Source organism: Geotrypetes seraphini, chromosome 2, assembly GCF_902459505.1.
Source record: "Geotrypetes seraphini chromosome 2, aGeoSer1.1, whole genome shotgun sequence".
Taxonomy (NCBI): Eukaryota; Metazoa; Chordata; class Amphibia; order Gymnophiona; family Dermophiidae; genus Geotrypetes; species Geotrypetes seraphini.
The window spans coordinates 468,570,818-468,597,570 of NC_047085.1; the positions used below are offsets into that span (position 1 = coordinate 468,570,818).

Here is a 26,753-nt window from a genome sequence, read left to right on the forward strand (position 1 = left end):
AACCCTTTAAAATAGTGCGTTTCTTCGGCGCGCCGTCAACCTTGCGCTCAGTTGTCTGCGCGCCATTGTCTCGCGCGATTTAATCCCATCACCCAGTTTACTGAGCAAAAATCGGAATCCAAAAGAAACCTATTTCATGACATAATACAGAAGACATTCCTAAAAACTAAAACATAAATGCAAACCACACAACTGGAGTATTTATACATAGCACTTCACTAGAAACTGCATTATTGCTGAATTCCTTCTTCCATGCAGTACTGTATTAAAACAGAAACCCATCTCTTGAATATCTTACAAGTTTATGTTTATTTATCAAGTCAGACTGTTAATAAATATTGAAGAGAATAGTGGGCTCAGGTGACTTTTTTCCACTGTACTTCAATTTAAGACTCGATATTTGCTACTTATATCTAAGGGTCTAAGATGGTTGACATTATTTTATATTTACAATGAATAATACACTCTGCTCACTAACATGACCATGTATGTAGAAAGAGCAAATGTTTAACATAGTGCCATAAGCACTTCTTTTTTTACAAGGCAATCACAGATTGCAAAATTATCAATAGGGCACCCTGTCCCTAAACCTGCGAACCATATATTCAAATTCCCCTCCAATGTGTTTAAATATAAGGCAACACTCTTAGGGCTCTGAAGAAGGCAGAACGCGGACCAGATGTCATTATGTTCTTCATTTCCTGACTGAGACGGAAGCACCACTTAAATAAAACACACACACAAAAAAAATCCCACAGCTGTGAACACTGTCCCTGGAAAGTCTGGTTTCTTATTGTGACATTGTATGGCATAATGCAATGGGAAGAGTCGGGTTCAGCATGAAAAAAGTTCATTGGGTAATGGGAAACTGACTTAGCAAGGGTGCCACCAGGGACAGTGGGGTTTTTTTACCTTTTAATAATTATGAGCACAACTGTCTTTTGGGTACTGGATGCTAACCACCAATTCAATTCATAGAAATTTCCAATATACAGTTTTCTGACCATCATTCACGTTAGCTGAACTTAAACCAGCGACCTAGAAATAAAAGTACAGGTATACGCCTATACTTCTGAAAAAGTTGCCATTACCCAGCAAATACCCTTGGGGGAACTGCAACCCTGGCATTTTTTGAGACTGCAAATGAATTTATTCCTATTCCTGAATCTGCCGAGATACAGCTGTGTTTGCTATATGCTCCACTTGCCTGTGCCAATACAGTCTGTCTTTTCACTAGGATTGTCTAGTAAGTTTTTGTTTTTTTTACTTTTGAATGCCTAAGATTTTACTAGTTTTAGACTAATTTGTTGTATTTAGCTTTAAGAAAAGTATACTGGTAAATTATTGCAATAATCCTCACTTATTGCAGCAGTTTCAAACCAGACTATATAAACATTAAAAAACAAAAAAGTTGTCTATACTTTGATAAATATCATTCCTGTTTAATCGTATTTCACCCTTTGTAAACCACCTACTGCTCCTGGCACAGGGATAAAAATACCTGCAATTAAAATGCAGGTTAAAGATTTTTAAATTTGGCAGCTGTCACTTTGAGTCAGAGCCTGCATTTAGAAAACTGCCTGTCATGGGGTGCTGTCAATTCCAACTAGACAGCCAGACACACGTTTCTCCACAAAAATCAAGAGAAGAGTCCACAATCAGCAGTTAATTTCATTTGGCTATTCAACGGTGGATTAATCTAGTCACAAATGAGTGAGGTGATCCTACACTTGAAGATTCCTCTTAAACATAGGAAGATGTTGTCTTCTCTCATACTGGAGTCAAATATCTTCTGCTGTTATCTGAAAATTCAGTCCTTGTGTACTTTTTCGGGAACGCCCTAGGATGCAAGTGAAAAAAAAATAAGAAGAATTTCCTTCTAAGCTGTGCAGTTTAGCCAGCTATAAACCAACAATAATTGAATAACTAGCTCATTTCTAAAACCATGCTGTTCATCCTCCAGTCTTGATCTTCACACACATTTCCAAACCTGAAAATACTATTTTAAGTCCATATCTGTCACTGACTGTGTAAATAGGAGAAGGGCACTTTGCTCTATGCTTAGGGTTAACTCCGCAAGCCGACTAAGGCTGAAGTTGTGTGGCATGAGATCATCCAAATCAGGTAATTCAGCACCAAATGCTTCTTTTGAAGCAAAATATCTCCTTATGTTCTATCCTCTCCTTTCTGACATTTTTTTAACTCAATGTATTTTTTTACCACCTCTCGTTCCTCCCCTCCTGTCATGTTAGTCTTGTACTGTTTCTGCAACCTCCCCTGCCCCATCTTCCACAGTTGCTTAATTGTCATACGTGGATACTGTTTTTATTTCTGTTTTTATGCATTTTTATTGATTGGAAACTTCTACAGCAACATGCACACACGGCCTGGGAAGCATGGCTGTGGCATCAGTATACCAAATCTCTTGACTTCAACTCAAACTCTTGACTCCTACTAATATTAGGCTTTAAGCTTTTTGTCCTGGATCCAAAGAACTGGTAAATATATTTTTACTGACCGACACAACCCAAAATAGCTTCAGACTGACTCTACAACCCTGCTGGGAAGGAGGAAAATGAGAATTGTAGGCCATTAATCAGCTTTTCTTTACATATGCAGTAGAAGGGACCAAGTCAGGATAACCTAACCCATTCATTAAGATCATGCAAGCTCTTTTAGTTTGTACCAGCAAGAGTGGTGGAGGTGAAATTTTCTCTGTTAAAATCAGCCTATTGCATTCAAAATCCAAGCTGCATGCACTTTTCAACATGAGTTTGATGCTAAGATGTTAAGAGAGTTGTGCAGTGGCCAGATCTACAACCTCAGCACCTTGAAGTTACGGGTTTAAACCCTGCCGCTGCTCCATGTGACCCTGGGCAAGTCACTTAATCCTCCACAGCCTCAGGTACATTATAGATTATGAGCCCACCGGGACAGATAGAGAAAATGCTTAAAAGTACCTGTATTTAAACTGTTTTGAGTGTGGTTGTAAAAATACAAAAAGATGGTATACAAGTCCCAATCCCATTAGTTAATGGAAGAGAAAAGATGGTAAGAGTAGGATACCTTTTCTCTTAATCCTTTTTACAAATACTGCAGGGGGAAGCAGCTCATAAGACCATTTAAATCAGTTCTTGAGTTTAATATCTGGGGAATAGCCATTTCCTTAAGAGCTACTTTAACTCGAAAGCTTTTTGTTTCTGTGCTCATATTTATCTTCTTGGAAAGCTTCAGCATAGATGAATATGTGAAAGTATCTGGTTTACCATTGCCAGCTGCCGTCCTATGTTTCCTACAGTCACTCCTCCGGAGAAAAATATACAAGGCAGCCAGGAGCGGATGTAGAGGAAATCAGGAGACGTGTACCTAAAAATAATTCAAAGACCATAAATGCTTAAGAGGTGCTGTTTTATTAATATCAGCCAACCCACAATTTTGTATTTCTGCACTCACTCTCATATAATGCACAAATCCTATACAATTGTGGATGATTATCAAAACACAATCTACTACGACTCAATATGGACAATGCTTTTATTCTCTAGAACCCAGAACCTGACCTACTCAAATCCATGCATTTTTGATATTCCCATTTATCTTCTTCTGCATATCTACACTCCTTATTCTTTCCGATTTGACCTTCATAGGGATGCTAACATAGTAATACTTAAGGTCATAAATCTATACAAAATTAACTCAATTCTTGGACCAGGTGCATGTAAATATTTTTCATATATTCATGTGGACACCTTCACAACTAGGCTTGTTTGTAGCCCTCAAGATGCATAGCTGAAAATCATTGTGTGAGAAGAGTATTGTTACGTCAATAAACACCATCATGCCTCTCTCTGGCCTACCATTAGGTGTCACCCTAAGAGCAGTACAAGGCAAAAAAACGAAAGGCCACTTCTAACTAGTTTTATGAATGCCAAGGAACTACAGCCCATGGAATAGCAGCGGGACATGGGAATGCGATTCAGCAATTGAAATAGGGTTTGGCAGAAGCACATGATTATGGAAAAGAATTTGGTTTAATACAAACTCAAAAACACAGCTCTATCTTTGTTGTTTTTTTATAAGACCCGTTCCATCAAACTCCAAAAATAGTAGCATAAGAGTCCTTTATCCCAGGACAAGCAGGCATGATATTCTCACACATGGGTGACGTCATCTACGGAGCCCCAGCGCGGACAGCTTTTCAAGCAAACTTGCTAGAAGTTTCAAGTTTGCACACTGCACCACGCATGTGCTAGCCTTCTTGCCCACTAGAGGGCGCATCTCCACCTCGTGGTCCTCAGTTCATTTTCATCCGCGGAGCCAGAAGCCCTGTGGATAAAGTGTGCTCGTATTTGCCTTCTGTCGCCGCGGCTGTGTGCGGAATTTCGACGCGGTCGCTGCGTTATCTGTGTTTTCTTTCTTTGTTTTCTTCTTTTTTCAAAAAAAAAAAAAAAAAAATTTAACTTCCGTTCGCTCCGGGGGCTCCCGGTAGCCGTGGCCGAGGAACCTCGTTTGTTCCCGGCCTTGTTTTGGGCCCATGTCCCGGCCCGTAACGGGATTTAAGAAGTGTGGTAGGTGTGATAGGCTTTTGTCCATCACTGACCCTCACAGGTGCTGCCTAAGGTGTTTGGGGCCCCATCACCCGACAGCATCGTGCCCTAAGTGTGCCACCTTCCAGAAACGGGCCCTTACTCGTCGCAAGGCCCGTATGGCGGATCTATTTGCCGTCGATACCCCGACGGGGAAGGCCTCGAGCTCGGCCTCGGCTTCGGCCCCGGCCTCGACCTCGACATCGGATCCCTCGGCTACCTCGAAGCCGGTTGCCTCGCAGAAGCAAGCCCCGGGTAAGTCTCCACTTCCTTCCTCAGTTTCATCGACCAGGAAGCCATCCTCGGGCTCTTCGTCGGCGGGACCGTCGACCTCTGCCCAGTCCAAGGTGTCCAAGGGGTTAGCCCCGAGGGAATACTCGAAACCGAGGTCGCCCTCTGCGGAGCGCCCCCAGGTGTTGCCTCCGGGTCTCACGATCCCGGCGTTCCAGGAATTGCTTCGAGCTTTAATTTCCTCGGAGCTCTCCGGGGCCATTGAGACCTTGCAGCAGGCTTCGGCCTCGACTTCGACTTCGGTCTCCGCGGCCCCGCAGTTGGCGACCTCGGCCTCGGGCACCGGCCTTTCAGCGGCCGAAGCTCCCTCGGCCTCGACCTCGACGCTTCCCTCAGATCCGACCTCGGTGAGACAGCCTGAGGTCAGTGGGCGGTCCCGAGACAAGCAGCGCCGGGTACGCCGGATCTCCTCGTCCTCGTCCCCGAGGTCTTCCCGGGGTTCATCGCCCTCGGGCAAGCCTCGGGCAAAGCACCGCCTCAAAAAGGCCAAGCGGTCTCGGGCCTCGCCTCTGAGGAGTCATCGCTCGACGACGCCCGAGGGCGGGGCTTTGCGTGTTGAGGAACTCCGCCTCGACAACCCCGATCTCTTGCGGTCCCCGATCCGGGAAAGTTCCCGTGCCTCCTCGCCGGGGCGGAAGGGACGGGCCTCCATACCCCGGACTCCGGGGGGTTCCCCCAGGAGGTCTCTTCGGCGGACTATGTCCCCAACCCCTTCGAGGTCACGGGATCGTGCCTCCTGGGGTTCGGGATCGGGTGGGCAGATCGGGTATTCTCGCCAGGCCTCTCCCTTCGGTTCCATTGAGAAGTCTCGGTCACCCTCTCCGCCTGCACGGACATCTTCTTTTTCAAAATTTGTCCATGACATGGCGAAGGCTCTGGGAGTGGACCTGTCGGCAGGGTCACACTATACCAAAGAATTTTTGGAGGAACAGGATTCTCCTGCCCCTCAGCGGGAATCTCCCCGACTGCCGCTGAACAAGGTCCTCCTTCAGACCTTGCTGCGGAACCTTGAGACCCCTCTTACACTGGCGGTAGTGCCCACCAAGATGGAATCCAAATACCGGACTCTTCCCCCTAAGGGGTTTGACAAGGGGCAGCTCTCCCATCAGTCGCTCCTGGTGGAGTCGGCTCTTAAGCGTTCGCAGCCTTCTAGAGTTTCTGCTGCGGTCCCCCCTGGGAGAGAGGATCGGACCCTCGATAAATTCGGCCGTCGTCTGTATGCTAATTCCCAGATGGCCACGAGGGTCCTTAACTATGCTTTCGCCTATTCTTCCTACCTCAGATCTATGGTGAAGGATCTGCCAGACTTTCAGGGGGTGATCCCGGATTCACACAGGGATAGGTTTGCCACTTTTGTGTCGAACCTGTCCCAACTACGTTTCTATCTGTTTCATGCGGTATATGACGCATTTGAGCTTGCCTCGAGGGTATCGGCTTGTGCGGTAGCCATGCGCCGGTTGGCGTGGCTGCGGACCCTCGAGATGGACCCCAACCTGCAGGAGCGATTGGCCAATCTACCCTGCGTCGGGTCGGAGTTATTCGACGACTCCTTAGAGGCGGCTACCAAGCGGCTTTCTGACCAAGAGCGCTCTTTGGCGTCTCTGGTTCGCCCGAAGCCTAAGCCGTCGCCTCAGAGGCCGTTTAGACAGCCACCTAGGCGGTATCCTCAAAAATCGACACCGGCCTTTTTGAGACCTCCACCCCGACGTCCAACCCAACAGGGTAGAGGGGGGCCCTCCAAGCCCGCTGCGCAGGGGGCATCCAAGCCAGCGACGTCCTTTTGACGGGATGAGCGGCTGGGGGCTGGCCCCCGCCGCGAGGTCGCCCAACCCTCTCACCATCGGGGGTCGGCTCACGGTTTTTGCCAGGGCTTGGTCAGGGATTACGTCAGACGCATGGGTGCTCCGGACCGTCTCAGAGGGCTATTCGTTAAACTTCTCCAGGCAGCCTACGGACATGCCTCCCGGGGCGTGCCCGTCCAATCGGAGCCAGTTGGCCCTTCTCCGAGAGGAAGCCAGGGCCTTGTTGAGCCTCCGGGCGGTCGAATTGGTGCCTCTCGATCAGCAGGGCCGGGGATTTTATTCCCGGTACTTTTTGGTCCCAAAGAAGACCGGGGACTTGCGCCCCATTTTGGACCTTCGGAAGCTCAACAAGTTCCTGGTCAGGGAGAAGTTCCGTATGTTATCGCTTCCGATTCTGTATCCTCTATTGGACGAGGGGGACTGGATGTGCTCCCTAGATTTGAAGGAAGCGTACACCCATGTTCCGGTGCATCCCGACTTTCGGAAGTTTTTAAGATTTCAGGTCGGGGAGTGGCACCTGCAGTACCGTGTACTACCCTTCGGTCTGGCTTCGTCCCCTCGGGTGTTCACGAAATGTATGGTGGTGGTCATGGCTGCTCTGCGCTCCCGGGGGTTGCAGGTCTTCCCCTATCTGGACGATTGGCTGATCAAGGCCCCGACGAGGGAAGGAGTTATTTCAGCGACCCAACAGACTATCACGCTTCTTCAGGGTCTGGGGTTCAAGGTGAACTTTCCCAAGTCTCAATTGCGCCCGGCTCAATCCCTCCAGTTTATAGGAGCCGTGCTGGACACTGTTCTCCTCCGTGCCTTCCTTCCTTCTCCACGGCTGGAGGCACTGCTTCGCTTGGGCCGGCAGGTTTCGCAACTGCAGGTAGTGTCGGCTCAACGCATGATGGTGCTTTTGGGGCACATGGCATCGACGGTCCAAGTGACCCCATTTGCCCGGTTGCATCTGAGGATACCTCAGTGGACCTTGGCCTCGCAATGGCGTCAGGACCGCGACCCAGTATCTCGACGCTTGACTGTGACTCCGTCTTTCAGACGCTCGCTCCGTTGGTGGACCAACTCTACCAATCTGTCCGGGGGTTTGCTCTTTCACGTCCCTCCGCATCGCAAGGTCCTGACGACGGACTCTTCGGAGTATGCGTGGGGAGCTCATCTAGACGGTCTGCGAACGCAGGGCCTATGGTCGGCTGCGGATCGTCGGTGTCACATCAACGTGTTGGAGCTTCGTGCCATTTATCTGGCTGCTCGGGCCTTCGGTCACCTCCTGCGCGATCAAGTGGTTCTCGTTCGGACAGACAACCAGGTGGCCATGTATTACGTAAACAAGCAAGGGGGGACGGGCTCTTGGCCTCTGTGCCAGGAAGCCCTGCGCCTTTGGACATGGGCCGTCTCTCAGAACATCTTCTTGCGGGCGGTTTACATTCAGGGGGAGCTGAATTGTCTGGCAGACAAACTCAGTCGTCTTCTCCAGCCGCACGAGTGGTCACTGAACTCCCGGGTTCTACGCGAAGTCTTCGACCGCTGGGGGACTCCTCAGGTGGATCTGTTTGCTTCACCCGAGACTCACAAACTGCCCCTCTACTGTTCTCGGATGTACTCCCGGGACCGTCTCGAGGCCGATGCATTTCTTCTCGACTGGGAGGGGAGGTTCCTTTATGCGTTCCCTCCTTTTCCTCTGATTCTGAGAACGCTAGTTCATCTAAAATCGACCAGAGCTACTATGATTCTCATTGCGCCTCGTTGGCCAAGACAGCACTGGTTCTCCCTGCTTCTTCAACTCAGTGTCAGGGAGCCTCTGCTTCTGCCTGTCTTTCCCTCTCTGCTGTCTCAGAGTCGGGGTTCGCTGTTACATCCCAATCTTCAGTCTTTACATCTGACGGCTTGGTTCCTTTCCCCTTGACTTCGGTTCCGGTTTCTCAGTCAGTACGGGATATTTTGGAGGCCTCTCGGAAGGTCTCGACTAGGCTTTGTTATTCCCAGAAGTGGACCAGATTTTCATCCTGGTGCTCTTCGAACCGCCTGGAACCGAGTTCGGTTCCTGTGTCTTCGGTGCTGGAATATCTGTTGCATCTGTCGAATTCTGGTCTGAAGACTACTTCCATTCGAGTGCATCTTAGTGCCATTGCTGCATTCCACCAACTTTTCGAGGGTCGTTCCCTCTCTCTGCATCCTCTGGTTTCTCGTTTCATGAGGGGTCTTGTGAATGTTCATCCTCCTCTCAAGCCTCCTCCTGTGGTGTGGGATCTTAATGTGGTCTTGGCTCATTTGATGAAACCACCTTTTGAGCCGATCGACAAATCTCTTCTTAAGTTCCTTACTTGGAAAGTGGTCTTTTTGATTGCGCTCACGTCCGCTCGCCGGATTAGCGAGCTTCAGGCTTTGGTTGCGGATCCTCCTTTCACTGTGTTTCATCATGACAAGGTGGTTCTTCGCACCCATCCCAAATTTTTGCCTAAGGTTGTGTCTGATTTCCACCTCAATCAGTCCATTGTTCTTCCGGTGTTTTTCCCGAAGCCCCATTCTCATCCTGGTGAGGCGGCGCTTCACACGCTTGACTGTAAGAGGGCGTTGGCTTTTTATCTCCAACGTACTAAGTCTCATCGGAAGGTTCCTCAATTGTTTTTGTCCTTTGATCCTAATCGGGTAGGACATCCGGTTTCCAAGCGTACCTTGTCCAACTGGTTAGCTGCTTGTATCTCTTTTTGCTACGCTCAGGCTGGTCTCCCGCTCTCGGGTCGAGTCACGGGGCATAAGGTCCGGGCGATGGCAGCTTCGGTTGCTTTCCTCCGTTCTACTCCTATGGAGGACATATGTAAAGCTGCCACCTGGTCTTCGGTTCATACGTTCACCTCCCACTACTGTCTGGACTCCTTGTCCAGGAGTGACGGCCGGTTTGGTCAGTCGGTGTTACGTAACCTGTTTTCCTAAATTGCCATCCTCCCACCTACCCCTTTTTCTGGTTGGCTTGGAGGTCACCCATGTGTGAGAATATCATGCCTGCTTGTCCTGGGATAAAGCACAGTTACTTACCGTAACAGGTGTTATCCAGGGACAGCAGGCATATATTCTCACAACCCGCCCACCTCCCTGGGGATGGCTTTTCTTTGCTTGATATGGAACTGAGGACCATGAGGTGGAGATGCGCCCTCTAGTGGGCAAGAAGGCTAGCACATGCGTGGTGCAGTGTGCAAACTTGAAACTTCTAGCAAGTTTGCTTGAAAAGCTGTCCGCGCTGGGGCTCCGTAGATGACGTCACCCATGTGTGAGAATATATGCCTGCTGTCCCTGGATAACACCTGTTACGGTAAGTAACTGTGCTATTTTGTCTATATAGACCTCAGCGGTACCACCCGTATGTATATATACTTTTTACACATATTGGTGCCTAACTCTGTATTTGTAAAAAAGTATACATACGGGTGGTACCGCTGAGGTCTATATAGACAAAATAAGACTTATGCTATTATTTTTAACGAATTGGGTTTACCAGAAAGTATATGCACTATGTATAAATTATGTAACAGTAATTAAGTGCTTCATTGCTATTAGAAAATGCTAGAGTATGTCTGCAGTTATGCATGTAAATTCAGGCACGAATACTAGCTCTAAGGTAGGCGCAAATGCTCATAATCAAAAGAGAAAATCGTCCAAAAAACGGCCTAAGTCAGCACTTGGACGAACATTTCTCAAAAACGTCCAAGTGCCGATAATAAAACCGGGTTTTGGACGTATTTAAAAACGACCTAGGCCTTCATAGTGCCGCTCAACATCCAAAGCTAAACGGGGCGTTTTGGGAGGCATATCGAGGGCTGGAGTTGGGCGGGACATGGGCCGGCTTAGACTTAGTCATACAGCATTTATAACCAAAAGTTTAAGAGAGCCTAGACGGAACTTGGACGTTGTGACTTAGACCGGTGTTTTTCAACCTTTTTACACCTATGGACCGGCAGAAATAAAATAATTATTCTATGGACCGGCATCAGTCCATGGACCAGCGGTTGAAGAACACTGGGCTAAGTCGTGGGCCAGAACCCGCCCATCTCCACCCAATCTCCACCCCAGACCCCTTCCCCATAATAGTACTAATTGCACTTTGCACGTCCAGTGCCTCATCTGGAAGCCTTCCCTCTGACGTTGCAACGTCAGAGAGAAGGCTTCTGATTCAGGTGCAGGATGCCCGTAGGAGCCACTGCCCATGGCTTTGTGCACTGAATCAGTTAGGAAGAGGGAGCTGGCTCGAAGATAACGCCACATCGATCACACCATGGACCGGCAGTTGAAGAACACTGTTTTGGGCCTGATGCACGTGCTGGCCCTGTGGACCGGCAGGAAATTTCTGTGGACCAGCACTGGTCCATGGACCGGTGGTTGAAGAACACTGACTCACACCATGTAAAACATGGTCTAAGTCACAAAAAACCACCTAAACTCACCAGATAAGCATTGAAAACACATAAAACTACCCCAGTGATCACCAACCCCCCCACCTCCATAAAAATTTTATTCACAACTTTAAATTTCAGCCTCCAGACCATCATCACCTGGCCGCCTGGCATAGGAAAGCCTAGTCGTCCAGCCCAGAGGCAGCTTAAGTCGTCTTGGGGGTGGGTTAGGGACCCATAGAGAGGAGGACCCATGCCCATAAGCCCCTGTAATCACTGCATTGATACTTAAACATGTGCACTCCCCTATACACCCCCAAAACCCTTTTTTACTGGCATATAAGTGGCTCCTGCAGCCATAAGGGCTATTGGGGTAGTAGATAAGTGGGTCTAGGGGATTCTGGAGATGGTTTGAGGGGCTCACCATCACCTATAAGGGAGCTGTAATGAGGAGAAGCCTTGGCACTCTTTTTGTGAAGTTCACAGCAGTGCCCTGTAAGGTACCCCACTATTTAGGTGGTATGTCTGGGTGTGCAGTCCATCACTTTGCAGACCCCTCCCACGTCCAACAGGGCTTGTTCTGGGCTTTTTGGACTTACAGAAATGTGGTATAAAGATAGACGATTTAGTAGCTTGGACAATCAGATCAGCAGGACGTATAATTAGACAATTTTCGAAAGTAAAAAAAAGTTGGACATATCTTTCAAAAATGTGTCTTAGGCTCTTTTTAACTTTGGAAGACGTGAGAGATGGACGTAAACGGACTTAGACGACCCTTTCGATTATGCCCCTCCACGCTTTTAAGAATATTGTCAGTTATGTGCATAAGTACTTGGCACACTTCTGCCCTGCCCATTTTCTTGCCCCTCTTGCAATTACGCACTGTTACAGGATAGCAATTATGTGTGTATTTGCAAATTAGGGCCAAGACACCAATAATTACCAATTATTGGTTGTTAATGTAAATTTGCACCCAATTAGGCATGAGTAGCTGGCATCTATAACCTGCATATGCAATTTTGCATTCTAAGTACAAGTATGTGCACATAAGATTACAGAATGATGGGGGATAAAGGCTAAAACATTACATATAGCCAAGTTTAATGGACATCTTGTTTGAATATCAGCCTATTAGTATTACTGGCCTGGACCTTCATTAGTTTATGGACTTGTCAGTACTTTATATTTATCTCAGGGCAGTTCGATGACTAAGAAATATAAATTAATAGTACTGATGGTCCCTAGAGGAGCAAGCTTATGTGCCAAATCTTTAGACCACCCTCACCCCACTTCTCAAAAAAAATAAAATAAAATTGTTTGTTCCTGGGTAATAAGTGTTCTTTCTTAATTGTCTATGCCAAAAAAGTATAGAAAATAGCTATCATTCCCCTCAAGATTTGCTTTTGTGATCAGGACATTGATAGTATGAAATGTACCTTTTTTGCAGAATATTCCAAGCTGAGTAAATTTAGGGGCCCTTTTATTAATGTGTGGTAGGGTGCTGTGCAGCAAACAATACCGCAGGTGCTTTGCACTTGCTGTTATGGTAAAAAAAAAAAAAAGATTTACCATATAGCAATTCAGGTGGTAAGGCTTACTGCAGCTGTGGGCAGAGGAAGGGGCATATTGTGGGTGTGCATACCCACAATGCAATGGTGCGCTGTGGTAAAGGCACAAGGTGCTTCTTACCTTCTTCTTAGCTCAGAAACTTTTACTAACTGTAAAAAGGCAGGTGGTAAAGGCTTTTCAGATGTGCCGATACCATAGGATGTGTGGGTGGAAATCTGCTTCTCAGTGCTTAATTAACAAATTTCATTTAAAACATCAAAAAAACTGCAACATTAAAGCGATTAAATAATACATGCCGGAATCGCACCTATGTAGGCGCTTTAGGCTGCCAACCATCACTATGGTAAAAATGCATTTTGGTAAAAATAAAAAAAACTCACCTTTATCTCAACATATTGCAAAATACAAGCAATTTTGTACAGCTAGTTTTCAAAAAGCACAGTTACTTACCGTAACAGGTGTTATCCAGGGACAGCAGGCATATATTCTCACACATGGGTGACGTCATCTACGGAGCCCCAGCGCGGACAGCTTTTCAAGCAAACTTGCTAGAAGTTTCAAGTTTGCACACTGCACCACGCATGTGCTAGCCTTCTTGCCCACTAGAGGGCGCATCTCCACCTCGTGGTCCTCAGTTCCATATCAAGCAAAGAAAAGCCATCCCCGGGGAGGTGGGCGGGTTGTGAGAATATATGCCTGCTGTCCCTGGATAACACCTGTTACGGTAAGTAACTGTGCTTTATCCCAGGACAAGCAGGCATGATATTCTCACACATGGGTGACCTCCAAGCCAACCAGAAAGAGGGTAGGTGGGAGGATGGCAATTTAGGAAAACAGGTTACGTAACACCGACTGGCCAAACCGGCCGTCACTCCTGGACAAGGAGTCCAGACAGTAGTGGGAGGTGAACGTATGAACCGAAGACCAGGTGGCAGCTTTACATATGTCCTCCATAGGAGTAGAACGGAGGAAAGCAACCGAAGCTGCCATCGCCCGGACCTTGTGCCCCGTAACTCGACCCGAGAGCGGGAGACCAGCCTGAGCGTAGCAAAAAGAGATACAAGCAGCTAACCAGTTGGATAAGGTACGCTTGGAAACCGGATGTCCTACCCGATTAGGATCAAAGGACAAAAACAATTGAGGAACCTTCCGATGAGACTTAGTACGTTGGAGATAAAAAGCCAACGCCCTCTTACAGTCAAGCGTGTGAAGCGCCGTCTCACCAGGATGAGAATGGGGCTTCGGGAAAAATACCGGAAGAACAATGGACTGATTGAGGTGGAAATCAGACACAACCTTAGGCAAAAATTTGGGATAGGTGCGAAGAACCACCTTGTCATGATGAAACACAGTGAAAGGAGGATCCGCAACCAAAGCCTGTAGCTCGCTAATCCGACGAGCGGACGTGAGCGCAATCAAAAAGACCACTTTCCAAGTAAGAAACTTAAGAAGAGATTTGTCGATAGGCTCAAAAGGTGGTTTCATCAGTTGAGCCAAGACCACATTAAGATCCCACACCACAGGAGGAGGCTTGAGAGGAGGATGAACATTCACAAGACCCCTCATGAAACGAGAAACCAGAGGATGCAGAGAGAGGGAACGACCCTCGAGATGTTGATGGAATGCAGCAATGGCACTAAGATGCACTCGAATGGAAGTCGTCTTCAGACCAGAATTCGACAGATGCAACAGATATTCCAGCACCGAAGACACAGGAACCGAACTCGGGTCCAGGTGGTTCGAGGAGCACCAGGATGAAAATCTGGTCCACTTCTGGGAATAACAAAGCCTAGTCGAGACCTTCCGAGAGGCCTCCAAAATTTCCCGTACTGACTGAGAAACAGGAACCGAAGTCAAGGGGAAAGGAACCAAGCGGTCAGATGTAAAGACTGAAGATTGGGATGTAACAGCGAACCCCGACTCTGAGACAGCAGAGAGGGAAAGACAGGCAGAAGCAGAGGCTCCCTGACACTGAGTTGAAGAAGCAGGGAGAACCAGTGCTGTCTTGGCCAACGAGGCGCAATGAGAATCATAGTAGCTTTGGTCGATTTTAGATGAACCAGCGTTCTCAAAATCAGAGGAAAAGGAGGGAACGCATAAAGGAACCTCCCCTCCCAGTCGAGAAGAAAAGCATCGGCCTCGAGACGGTCCCGGGAGTACACCCGAGAACAGTAGAGGGGTAGTTTGTGAGTCTCGGGTGAAGCAAACAGATCCACCTGAGGAGTCCCCCAGCGGTCGAAGACTTCGCGTAGAACCCGGGAGTTCAGCGACCACTCGTGCGGCTGGAGAAGACGACTGAGTTTGTCTGCCAGACAATTCAGCTCCCCCTGAATGTAAACCGCCCGCAAGAAGATGTTCTGAGAGACGGCCCATGTCCAAAGGCGCAGGGCTTCCTGGCACAGAGGCCAAGAGCCCGTCCCCCCTTGCTTGTTTACGTAATACATGGCCACCTGGTTGTCTGTCCGAACGAGAACCACTTGATCGCGCAGGAGGTGACCGAAGGCCCGAGCAGCCAGATAAATGGCACGAAGCTCCAACACGTTGATGTGACACCGACGATCCGCGGCCGACCATAGGCCTTGCGTTCGTAGACCGTCGAGATGAGCCCCCCACGCATACTCCGAAGAGTTCGTCGTCAGGACCTTGCGATGCGGAGGGACGCGAAAGAGCAAACCCCCGGACAGATTGTTGAGTTGGTCCACCAACGGAGCGAGCGTCTGAAAGACGGAGTCACAGTCAAACGTCGAGATACTGGGTCGCGGTCCTGACGCCATTGCGAGGCCAAGGTCCACTGAGGAATCCTCAGATGCAACCGGGCAAATGGGGTCACTTGGACCGTCGATGCCATGTGCCCCAAAAGCACCATCATACGTTGAGCCGACACTACCTGCAGTTGCGAAACCTGCCGGCCCAAGCGAAGCAGTGCCTCCAGCCGTGGAGAAGGGAGGAAGGCACGGAGGAGAACCGTGTCCAGCACGGCTCCTATAAACTGGAGGGATTGAGTCGGGCGCAAGTGAGACTTGGGAAAGTTCACCTCGAACCCTAGACCCTGAAGAAGCGTGATAGTCTGTTGGGTCGCTGAAATAACTCCTTCCCTTGTCGGGGCCTTGATCAGCCAATCGTCCAGATAGGGAAAGACCTGCAACCCCCGGGAGCGCAGAGCAGCCGCGACCACCACCATACATTTCGTGAATACCCGAGGGGACGAAGCCAGACCGAAGGGTAGTACACGGTACTGCAGGTGCCACTCCCCGACCTGAAATCTTAAAAACTTCCGAAAGTCGGGATGCACCGGAACATGGGTGTACGCTTCCTTCAAATCCAGGGAGCACATCCAGTCCCCCTCGTCCAATAGAGGATACAGAATCGGAAGCGATAACATACGGAACTTCTCCCTGACCAGGAACTTGTTGAGCTTCCGGAGGTCCAAAATTGGGCGCAAGTCCCCGGTCTTCTTTGGGACCAAAAAGTAACGGGAATAAAATCCCCGGCCCTGCTGATCGAGAGGCACCACTTCGACCGCCCGGAGGCTCAACAAGGCCCTGGCTTCCTCTCGGAGAAGGGCCAACTGGCTCCGATTGGACGGGCACGCCCCGGGAGGCATGTCTGTAGGCTGCCTGGAGAAGTTTAACGAATAGCCCTCTGAGACGGTCCGGAGCACCCATGCGTCTGACGTAATCACTGACCAAGCCCTGGCAAAAGCCGTGAGCCAACCCCCGATGGGGAGGGGGTTGGGCGACCTCGCGGCGGGGGCCAGCCCCCGGCCGCTCATCCCGTCAAAAGGACGGCGCCGGCTTGGATGCCCCCTGCGCAGCGGGCTTGGAGGGCCCCCCTCTACCCTGTTGGGTTGGACGTCGGGGTGGAGGTCTCGAAAAGGCCGGTGTCGATTTTTGAGGATACCGCCTAGGTGGCTGTTTAAATGGCCTCTGAGGCGATGGCTTAGGCTTCGGGCGAACCAGAGACACCAAAGAGCGCTCTTGGTCAGAAAGCCTCTTGGTAGCCGCCTCTAGGGAGTCGTCGAATAACTCCGACCCGACGCAGGGTAGATTGGCCAATCGCTCCTGCAGGTTGGGGTCCATCTCGAGGGTCCGTAGCCACGCCAGCCGGCGCATGGCTACCGCACAAGCCGATACCCTCGAGGCAAGCTCAAAAGCGTCATATACCGCATGAAACAGATAGAATCGTAGTTGGGACAGGTTCGACGCAAAAGTGGCAAACCTATCCCTGTGTGAATCCGGGATCACCCCCTGAAAGTCTGGCAGATCCTTGACCATTGATCTGAGGTAGGAAGAATAGGCGAAAGCATAGTTGAGGACCCTCGTGGCCATCTGAGAATTAGCATACAGACGACGGCCGAATTTATCGAGGGTCCGACCCTCTCTCCCAGGGGGGACAGCAGCCGAGACTCTAGAAGGCTGGGAACGCTTAAGAGCCGACTCCACCAGGAGCGACTGATGGGAGAGTTGCCCCTTGTCAAACCCCTTAGGGGGAAGAGTCTGGTATTTGGATTCCATCTTGGTGGGCACTACCGCCACTGTAAGAGGGGTCTCAAGGTTCCGCAGCAAGGTCTGAAGGAGGACCTTGTTAAGCGGCAGGCGGGGAGATTCCCGCTGAGGGGCAGGAGAATCCTGTTCCTCCAAAAATTCTTTGGTATAGTGTGACCCTGCCGACAGGTCCACCCCCAGAGCCTTCGCCATGTCATGGACAAACTTTGAAAAAGAAGATGTCCGTGCAGGCGGAGAGGGTGACCGAGACTTCTCAACGGAGCCGAAGGGAGAGGCCTGGCGAGAATACCCGAACTGCCCCCCCGACCCCGAACCCCAGGAGGCACGATCTCGAGACCTCGAAGGGGTCGGGGACACAGTCCGCCGAAGAGACCCCCTGGGGGAACCCCCCGGGGTACGGGGTATGGAGGCCCGTCCCTTCCGCCTCGGCGAGGAGGCACGGGAACTCTCCCGGATCGGGGACCGTAAGAGATCGGGGTTGTCGAGGCGGAGTTCCTCGACACGCAAAGCCCCGCCCTCGGGCATCGTCGAGCGATGACTCCTCAGAGGCGAGGCTCGAGACCGCTTGGCCTTTTTGAGGCGGTGCTTCGCCCGAGGCTTGCTCGAGGGCGATGAACCCCGTGAAGACCTCGGGGACGAGGACGAGGAGATCCGGCGTACCCGGCGCTGCTTGTCTCGGGACCGCACACTGACCTCAGGCTGTCTCACCGAGGTCGGATCCGAGGGAAGCGTCGAGGTCGAGGCCGAGGGAGCTTCGGCCGCTGAAAGGCCGGTGCCCGAGGCCGAGGTCGCCAACTGCGGGGCCGCAGAGACCGAAGTCGAGGCCGAAGCCTGCTGCAAGGTCTCAATGGCCCCGGAGAGCTCCGAGGAAATTAAAGCGCGAAGCAATTCCTGGAACGCCGGGATCGTGAGACCCGGAGGCAACACCTGGGGGCGCTCCGCAGAGGGCGACCTCGGTTTCGAGTATTCCCTCGGGGCTAACCCCTTCGACACCTTGGACTGGGCCGAGGTCGACGGTCCCGCCGACGAAGAGCCCGAGGATGGCTTCCTGGTAGATGAAACTGAGGAAGGAAGTGGAGACTTACCCGGGGCTTGCTTCTGCGAGGTAACCGGCTTCGAGGTAGCCGAGGGGTCCGATGTCGAGGCCGAGGTCGAGGCCGAGCTCGAGGCCTTCCCCGTCGGGGTATCGACGGCAAAGAGATCAGCCATACGGGCCTTGCGACGAGTAAGGGCCCGTTTCTGGAAGGTGGCACACTTAGGGCACGATGCTGTCGGGTGATGGGGCCCCAAACACCTTAGGCAGCACCTGTGAGGGTCAGTGATAGACAAAACCCTATCACACCTACCACACTTCTTAAATCCCGTTACGGGCCGGGACATGGGCCCAAAACAAGGCCGGGAACAAACGAGGTTCCTCGGCCACGGCTACCGGGAGCCCCCGGAGCGAACGGATAAGTTAGATTTTTTTTTTTTTTTTTTGAAAAAAGAAGAAAACAAAGAAAGAAAACACAGAAAACGCAGCGACCGCGTCGAAATTCCGCACACAGCCGCGGCGACAGAAGGCAATACGAGCACAAATTATCCACAGGGCTTCTGGCTCCGCGGATGAAAATGAACTGAGGACCACGAGGTGGAGATGCGCCCTCTAGTGGGCAAGAAGGCTAGCACATGCGTGGTGCAGTGTGCAAACTTGAAACTTCTAGCAAGTTTGCTTGAAAAGCTGTCCGCGCTGGGGCTCCGTAGATGACGTCACCCATGTGTGAGAATATCATGCCTGCTTGTCCTGGGATAACCTCCACTTTTCTGAGTTATGTACGATATTTTTTTTATAAAATCTATTCTTCCTAAATTGCCCATGGGTTCTTATTACTTATAAAATTCATACATTAAATCTCCAAACAGAAAGGAAATATAGAATGTATTCTCCCAACCAACATCAAGAGAGACAAGCACAGTATACTTACTGGTAGACTCCATTGTACACCAAAAGCTGGGCAATTAATGTAGCTAGAAAAGCTATTGTAATTCCAAGCCCAAGACCACTTCTTGAACGGTCAAAAGTCCACCAAAGGCCCAATGAGAGGGCAGCTAAAGTTAGTGAAAGCTGAACGTTATTTGCAAAATCCAATTTCTAATCATAAAATTAAGGAAAAATGTTGGCACTACTAATGCCTTTATTTTAGAAGCTCTATTCATGTGTTAGACATCTAAAAACCAGCATTTAGATATACAGTAGACCCCTGTGAATTTGTGATTTGCGAATAGCGGACTCAGTCATTCGCGGCATTTTCTGACTGCCTCTTCGGGTCAGAAAATACAGGGAATGACTGAGTCCACAAATCTTCTGCACAGCCGATTTCTCCTCTTCTCCCCCCCCCTCCCCGGGTCAACCAATCAGCTTTCTGCACAGCCGATTCCTCCTCCTCCTCCCCCTCCCCAAGTCATCCAATCAGCCTTCTGCACAGCCGATTCCTCCTCCTCTCCTCCCCCCCCGCCCCCCGGTCAGCCTTCTGCACAGCCAAATCGCCTGTCAGCCTAAATATTGTTTTGTTTAGCACCCACCGCTGCCCCTGCAGCCCTCTCCCATCTCTGATCCACTCCTAAACCACATTTGCGGTTTTTCAAAATTCGTGGGTGCTCTTGGAACGGAACCTCCATGAATTTTGAGGGAGTACTGTACATATCACATAGACATCTAAATCAAGATTTTATAAAGTCAGGACAGGGATGTCTAAAACTGCAGTATATCCATTTGATAAGGGAGCATGGCTTGGGTATCTTTTGGACAGCACTAGGGAGGGGTCAAAATATGGATGCCTAACTTTATTTCAGAAGGAGAAGAGAAGTCTATTCCCCAAAAAGATGGGTATTGTTATTTAGACCAGGTACTTGACACATTCAAGTAATAGAAAGGTTCTCTGACTGAGCAGCTGTTCACTGGAGGGATTAAGGCAAGTTACCTCCTTAAACCCCCCCCCCCCAGTGGCTGCTGTCCCTCCTCTTCCAAATGTGAAACTAGCAAGGGATACTGGGTTCTATGACAACTTCAGGAAAGATTGGGATTTATAGTACAAAAACCATTTTAACGTTAACTTCTTAATAGACCTTGATGCATCATTGAGAAGTAACCTAAGGATTAGTGCAGGGGCTGAGGTGTTTTTTTGTTTTTAAATTATTATGAGTCTTCTAGGACCATGAAATCTCAGCACCAGATAAGTTGTGGCTCAATAAATTTCAAAGATTCAAGGATACGGCACTGGCATGGTTGATTCCAACAAAAACTGCTATACACCGCATGACGCTGGCCCACTCTCTTTTAAATTTATGTGGCTCCCCAAGATGGCTGTCAATACAGGGATAAAGCAGGCCCACTACAGCTGTGAAAGATTAAAAAACATGTATGTTAATAACAGTCAGACAAAATGATTCAACTCTACCTGATAGAATTATTTAAACAGTAAAACAAGTAAGAGCATTTGCTGATCTCAAAATAAGATTCCCAACATACTGGGGTGAAAGTTTGCAGTTGAACCATCCAATTTGTTCAAGTTCTAACTTCAATATTAAATCTGGGAAAGCAGTGTTACCCTTTTCATGATCAATTCACTGTATACTACTATTTATTATTGCTATAGAGCAACTAGACATCCATACATACACTGTACATCAAAACATAGAAGAGACAGTCCCTGCTCAAAAGAGTTTACAATCTAGTCAAGACAAAAACTGGACAAGAAGGTGCATCTATACACAGTACTCAGGAGGAGGAATTGCAGAGGGAATGATAAGACATATACTGATGATTAGCAGGAGAAGCAGTCCCAGGTTTTTTTTAAATATGATAGCACACTATTTATCCTGATTAACCAAAAATATGTATTATTCATCTCGGCTGCAATTTATTGTAAGGAAAAACATCAAATATCTGAAGGTTGGTGATACTAAGCAAAAATTGGTTGGCTTAATATGATGGATAATCCATAAAATCTCCCATTGTCCAAATGTCGTATCAGAACCCTTTAAGGTTCCTTTTGTGAGAAAGCAGAATTCTGTGGTACTTAAGTTCACTGGTTTTTCTCCAATTTCATGCCGAAGGGAAAAAAATTTAAGAAAACCAGCCCATGTGTTTGCTTCCAGGAGGAAAACAACATTACTGGGCCAGGAGAATGGGGAAGAGGAGAGAAACAAGTCTTGATCCATGGGAATAACTGGAGAAGATTAAGCTTTGTCTAAACTTCTGCTGAGAAAAAACAAAACACTTTTCTCTCTTTTGACAGCCCTTATTTTGCCCATCTCTATCTTTTGGCGAGGTAGTAGGTTGCGATACAACAATGAATGTATGAATGCTTCACTCTTAAAAAGTACGATATTCAGCCTTTGCCAACAGCAAAAGCAGAATTCAAGGAACAAATCTCAAGGTGTTTTTGTAACAGAATAAGTTTATGTAGAGGACTTCTCAGATACTGCGGCTGAGGGACAGCCCTGAGACCAGTGCGCAAACAAATTCTGTGGTTGAAAAATCAAAAATTTCCAATACCTTTTTTCCCTAATGTGCAAAGACTACTAAAAGGTCCCCTAATGGTAGGCCTAAATGTTATTAATCAGTATGAAATAGGCATAGTAAAAACAGATTTTTCAAATTATGGGGAACCACAAGTACAAGGGGGCACTCGGAGAAATTGAAAGGGGACAGGTTTAGAACAAACGCTAGGAAGTTCTTTTTCACCCAGAGGGTGGTGGATACATGGAACGCGCTTCCGGAGGCTGTGGTAGGCAAGAGCACGTTACAGGGCTTCAAAGAAGGTTTGGATAGGTTCCTAGAGGACAAAGGGATTGAGGGGTACAGATAGGAGTAGAGTTAGGTTATAGGGATAGGAGTACAGGTAGGTTATAGAAATAGTCAGGGACCACTGCTCAGGCAATAGGCCTGATGGGCCGCCGCGGGAGCGGACCGCTGGGCGAGATGGACCTGTGGTCTGCCTCAGCGGAGGCAACTTCTTATGTTCTTAAAGCCAAATGCAGTCTGGAGACTGGATGACTACATGAGAAAGCATTGATCTTGGTAGGAATAAAAGTGAAGGTATTTAATCTAGTTTCACTATTGCTCAGCACAGTACAAAAGTTAACCCCATAAATTTATAACTCTGGAAGCACTTTCACATTTAACGTGCATAAAAATTATAGAATACTGTCAGTTATGCAAGTTACTTAATCGTTAAATTAGGCACTACTTCGTGTTATCGATAACTGGTCATAAATAGAGTTAACTGGCACTTATTTGCTGTTATATGTACAGCTGGACTCAGCTAGTATTCTATAACCTTAGGGCCTGATTCTAGAAATGGCACCGTTAAGTTAGGCGGCAGTAGGCGCCGTACCGCCACCTAACTTAATTACTTTAATTGGTTTTAATCAGCATGGTAATTGACCATGCCGTTAAGCAACGATTAAAAACTTGTTAAAAAAATTTTTTAAAAGTATGCACCGGTAGGTGTCGCAATCGCATCTAAGGAGATGTCTAACGGCACCTAAAGTCAAAATAGGCATGGTTAGAGGGTGGAGACGAGCTTAGGCGCCGTTAAAGACACGATTCTCAAAAGAACTTAGGTATCTGCAATGGCCTACATTGCAGATGCCTACGTTTCGTGGTAGGCGCTGTTGGCCGTGATTCTTTAAATAGTGCCTAAGCACGATTGGCATGCGGTTGGGACCATTATTGTAGGCGGCTGCCGATTTAGGTGCCATTTAGAGAAGCTTGGCCCGGATTCTAGAAACAGCACCATTGTCAGCGGCCACCAATTGCGTGTCACTCACGCGAAGGCGCCATTTATAGAACCGTGGCTTCAGAAAAGGTTGGCACCAGAAATGTAGGCCAGGGTTTCCAAGGCCTACATTTCTGGTGCCTTCCTTTTACAATGAATCGTGCTTATGGAGGCACTTTACGATGCCTAATGCACTTCCGGCATTAACCACACCAGTATTGGCATTAGGCATTGTAAAGCGCCTCCATATAGGCGCCCATATTTTTCTTTTTAAAATGACTTTTTAATTTTTAAACAGCATTTTGAGCTTAAATTAAGGGCTGGTAGGGTGTCTACCAGCACCTAATTTAAAGCACGGTTCGAAAAGAGACGATAGAGGAGATATGATTGAAGTCTACAAAATTCCAAATGGTGTAGAATGGGTACAAATAAATTGATTTTTACTCCATCAAAAATTACAAAGACTAGGGGACACAATGTGTTACAGGGAAATACTTTTAAAACCAAAAGGAGAAAATATTTTTTCACTCAGAGAACAGCTAAACTCAGGAATGCATTGCCAGAGGATGTGGTAACAGAGGTTAATGCAGATGGGTTTAAAAAGGGGTTGGACAAGTTCCTGCAGGAAAAGTCCATAATCTGCTATTGAGACAGACATGAAGGAAGTCACTGCTTGTCCTGGGATAGTTAGCATGGAATGTTACTGCTATATGGATTTTTGCCAGGTATTTGTGACCTGGATTGGCCACTGTGGAAACAGGATACTGGGATAGATGGACCACTGGTCTGACCCAGTATGGCTATTCTTATGTTAGGGGTGTGCCTCACATTTATGCACTAAGTTTATAAAATACCATCGGTTACATGTAGTACTGTGAATTACACCAGCCACTGAGTGCTCGTATCTGAAGTTGGGGGACGGGGTATAACTGTAGACTTACCCTAGTATTCTATAATGGAAATTAGGCACATAATTGTCATTATAGAATTTGAACTTACAGCAGACACTTTGGGTGCATAACTTTAAGCAACCTTTTGAGACTCCCTAAATGTAAAAATATCAGTACAATATCATACAGTGCTGAAATAAGTATTTGATATTGTTTTTTATGTACTCAATGTTAAATCAAATATTAAAAATATCATAAAATGCATGAGCTGTCTGAATCACAGAGAATGAATTTAAAGCTAAAGGAAGTAATATACACCACTATTCTATCCACAGATCTTGACTATACTGTAAGTGTGCTCCTCATCAATCTTTCTACTAAATCTGAATGCAATAAGAACTTGAAAATGTAATGGCATAGATTATGAGGCAACTGGATCTTTTAAAAGGAAAAAATGCTAAAACAAGAACTAACAGAAGGACCAAAAATATAATTTTGCTATTTTTAATGTACTGTACTTTTTAACTTGTACACCCAGTTATCAAGTTTGTAGGAAATCTTTATCCCAAAAGAAAAGGGACATTAATTTCTCAACACCAGCTTTATGCATTTATTGTACACTTGAGCACCCCCCAATCTTTTTGAAAAGGTTGGTCCCCTAAGGCTACGATTACAGACCCCTTGTGCATTTGGCTTTTGGAAAAGTAAAACATTGAGCCTGAGTCCTAGCTGGCAGCACAACTGGGAAAGGGGAAGGGAGGGGGGAGACGTGCACCCACAAGCAAAATGACCACTTCCTTGTTTTCCATTCCTAGCCGTGGCATGTTAGCTCACACAGCCAATGAAAAAGCAGCATAGCAGCTCACCAGTTTAACAGGGAGCCAATCAGGAAACGGCCAGTCCCAGCTGAGAATCCGTTCCGGATCCAAGCAAAGAAGTGCGCCAAGACACAGGGAGAAGTGAAACTATCTCCCAACCAAACCTATAGGATTCCCTCCATTCTTAAACCCAGCAGCGTTTTATTTATTTAATTGCATTGTTGTTTTGCGAAGCTCCTAATGAACCTTGCAGCTATATCTGAAGGGCTAATGAAACACGCTGCAATAGTGTTTTCCAACCAAGCTCTCATTTCACTCTCCCAGTAGTTGCATTTTATATCAGAAGGCACAGAGGGACCTTTTTAATGAACAGCCAAAATCTCTTGAAAAAAAAGCAGACATAGCAGCGGTATAGGAAGTGGGGCCCCCTGGTTTTGGGGGTGGGCTGGTTGCATGCCGGGGGCTTACCTGCAGCCGTGCCGCAGCAGGGGGGCACCCACCAGGCGGGCGAGAAGCTGGCGGTCAGTACCTCCTCCGGGAAGAGCGTCACGTTCCTCTGAATCTGCAGCAGGTTCAGCACCAAGGCGAGGAAAGCACCGACGACGAAGAGCACCAGGCTGCGGCGAACGAGGTGCCGGCCGCGGGGCTGCGCGAGCGAGACGCACGCCTGCCCCAACAGCCCGTTCACCCGGGCCATGGCTTCTCCCACCTTAGCGGCCAGCCAGGCGGCGCTGCGGCCGTCCAATTTGTGCCTCCCCCGGGTGCAAGAGCAGCTCCAGCAGCGATCCTCTAGCTTGGGCATTTGGCTATGGCCGGCAAACTGCAAAAGAAGAAAATAGAAAGCAAAATGGCATTAAAGCGCCTGCGGCAACCCCCCATCGCTGCCCTCTCTCTCGCCAACAACCCGCCTGGTTTTACGAATTTCTTTATTGCCATGATAACTAATCAGAAACTCGCAGCAAAACTTCCCAGGCAAGCAATGCAATAAGCCCGTCGGCAAGGGGAACAATAACAGGAAAATGTAACCTGCCCCCATCCCCATCCGGCCACCCTTACAAAGTCCAGCTAAACAATGCATTCTAATATCCCTCTCTCCCGTCAGTTACCACGAAGAGGTGCCCTCGATCCCCCTCACCTAGAAGACAGTCCTTAACCTGCTCAATAAAGTTCCCCGGAGCAGGAAAAGGAGAGTAAATGCAAAGCAACAGGAACAAGCGGCGCTGAGAAAGTTCCGCCCGTCCCGTTGCCTCTCACCCCTTTTTATCAACTCGAGGCGCAAAGGGAGGCTGGAGGCCGGACGCCGGCGGCTGCACCGCCTCCTCCTCTTCCTGAAAACGGGGAGACCAGGGCACGCGAGGTAAGAGCCTCTCCAACTCGGCGTATAAACACTGACATGCACGTGCCGTCTGGTGAGGCGCTGCCGACCAATGGAAGCAAGCGGCCCATATGACGTGAGAGACACACCACCCACCACCTTCTAGTGACAAAGACAAACAGCCGAGGTTCGGCGGAAGTGCGAGGGGTTAATGGCTACCGGGCCTGTGCGCGCGCTCTAGTCCTCCGACCCCCTTGCAGCCCGGGATGCACGCGGGTCGGCTGGAGCGCTGCGGGGCGGAGCCGAAGTGAGACTCAGACGTTCCCTCCCCCAGTTTGGAATGGGGGTCGGGTTGCTGGCGGCTGGATTTTTCAGCAGCTTATGGGATAGGGTTGAACTAAGTTGCCTGATGTACATGAACTCTAGCCTAGTGCATAGGTAGCTGAACTGGAAGCTCTCTGGCACAGATGCAAGTACTACGCCAGCGTTAGCAGAGACAGCTTATATTCCCCATATAGGGCAAAACTCATCAACCTTATGGAGAGGAGGGGGGGGGGGCAGTGGTTAGAGCTACAGCCTCAGTACCCTGATGTGCATGCATGCAACATGTGCTGCTCCTTGTGACTCTGAGCAAGTCAGTTACCCCCCACTCCCCCTTTACAAGACTGTACACTTCCCCCTCCGTATTCGTGGTTTCCGTATCTACGGTTTTGATTATTTGCGATTTTCTACCAAAAAATTCATTTTCATTTTTCAGGCTATTTTAAGCCCTGTGAACCCCCCCTCCCCCCCCCCTCTTAAGCCTTACCTGGTGGTCTAGCGGGTTT

General features: G+C 48.5%; 1 protein-coding gene across 4 annotated transcripts; it reads right to left on the minus strand.

Annotated features, from left to right (window-relative positions):
• Positions 1 to 9: 9 nt before the first annotated feature.
• Positions 10 to 26,753, minus strand: INSIG1 (insulin induced gene 1). 4 transcript variants are annotated; one of them, XM_033931634.1, is made up of 6 exons: positions 26,735 to 26,753; positions 25,080 to 25,431; positions 20,394 to 20,518; positions 19,106 to 19,272; positions 3,267 to 3,366; positions 10 to 1,840 (listed from the first exon to the last, which is right to left on the minus strand). In XM_033931634.1, the coding sequence occupies exons 2-6, from the start codon at positions 25,411 to 25,413 to the stop codon at positions 1,811 to 1,813; spliced, it is 756 nt and encodes a 251-aa protein (XP_033787525.1). In that variant the 5' UTR covers positions 25,414 to 25,431; positions 26,735 to 26,753; the 3' UTR covers positions 10 to 1,810. The 4 variants fall into 4 exon arrangements, with proteins under 4 accessions (XP_033787525.1, XP_033787524.1, XP_033787523.1 ...); XM_033931633.1 differs by lacking the exon at positions 26,735 to 26,753 and adding an exon at positions 26,146 to 26,253; XM_033931632.1 differs by lacking the exon at positions 26,735 to 26,753 and adding an exon at positions 25,866 to 25,999.

Bases quoted from the DNA above. Each gene is read 5' to 3' on its own strand.
- INSIG1 (XM_033931634.1), bottom strand. From the start codon at position 25,413: ATGCCCAAGCTAGAGGATCGCTGCTGGAGCTGCTCTTGCACCCGGGGG. The intron at 20,519-25,079 runs GTAAGCCCCCGG...AATCTTTCACAG, and splicing joins CTGCTGCGGCACGGCTGCAG to CTGTAGTGGGCCTGCTTTAT. The intron at 1,841-3,266 runs GTAAACCAGATA...CTTGCATCCTAG, and splicing joins TAGGACGGCAGCTGGCAATG to GGCGTTCCCGAAAAAGTACA.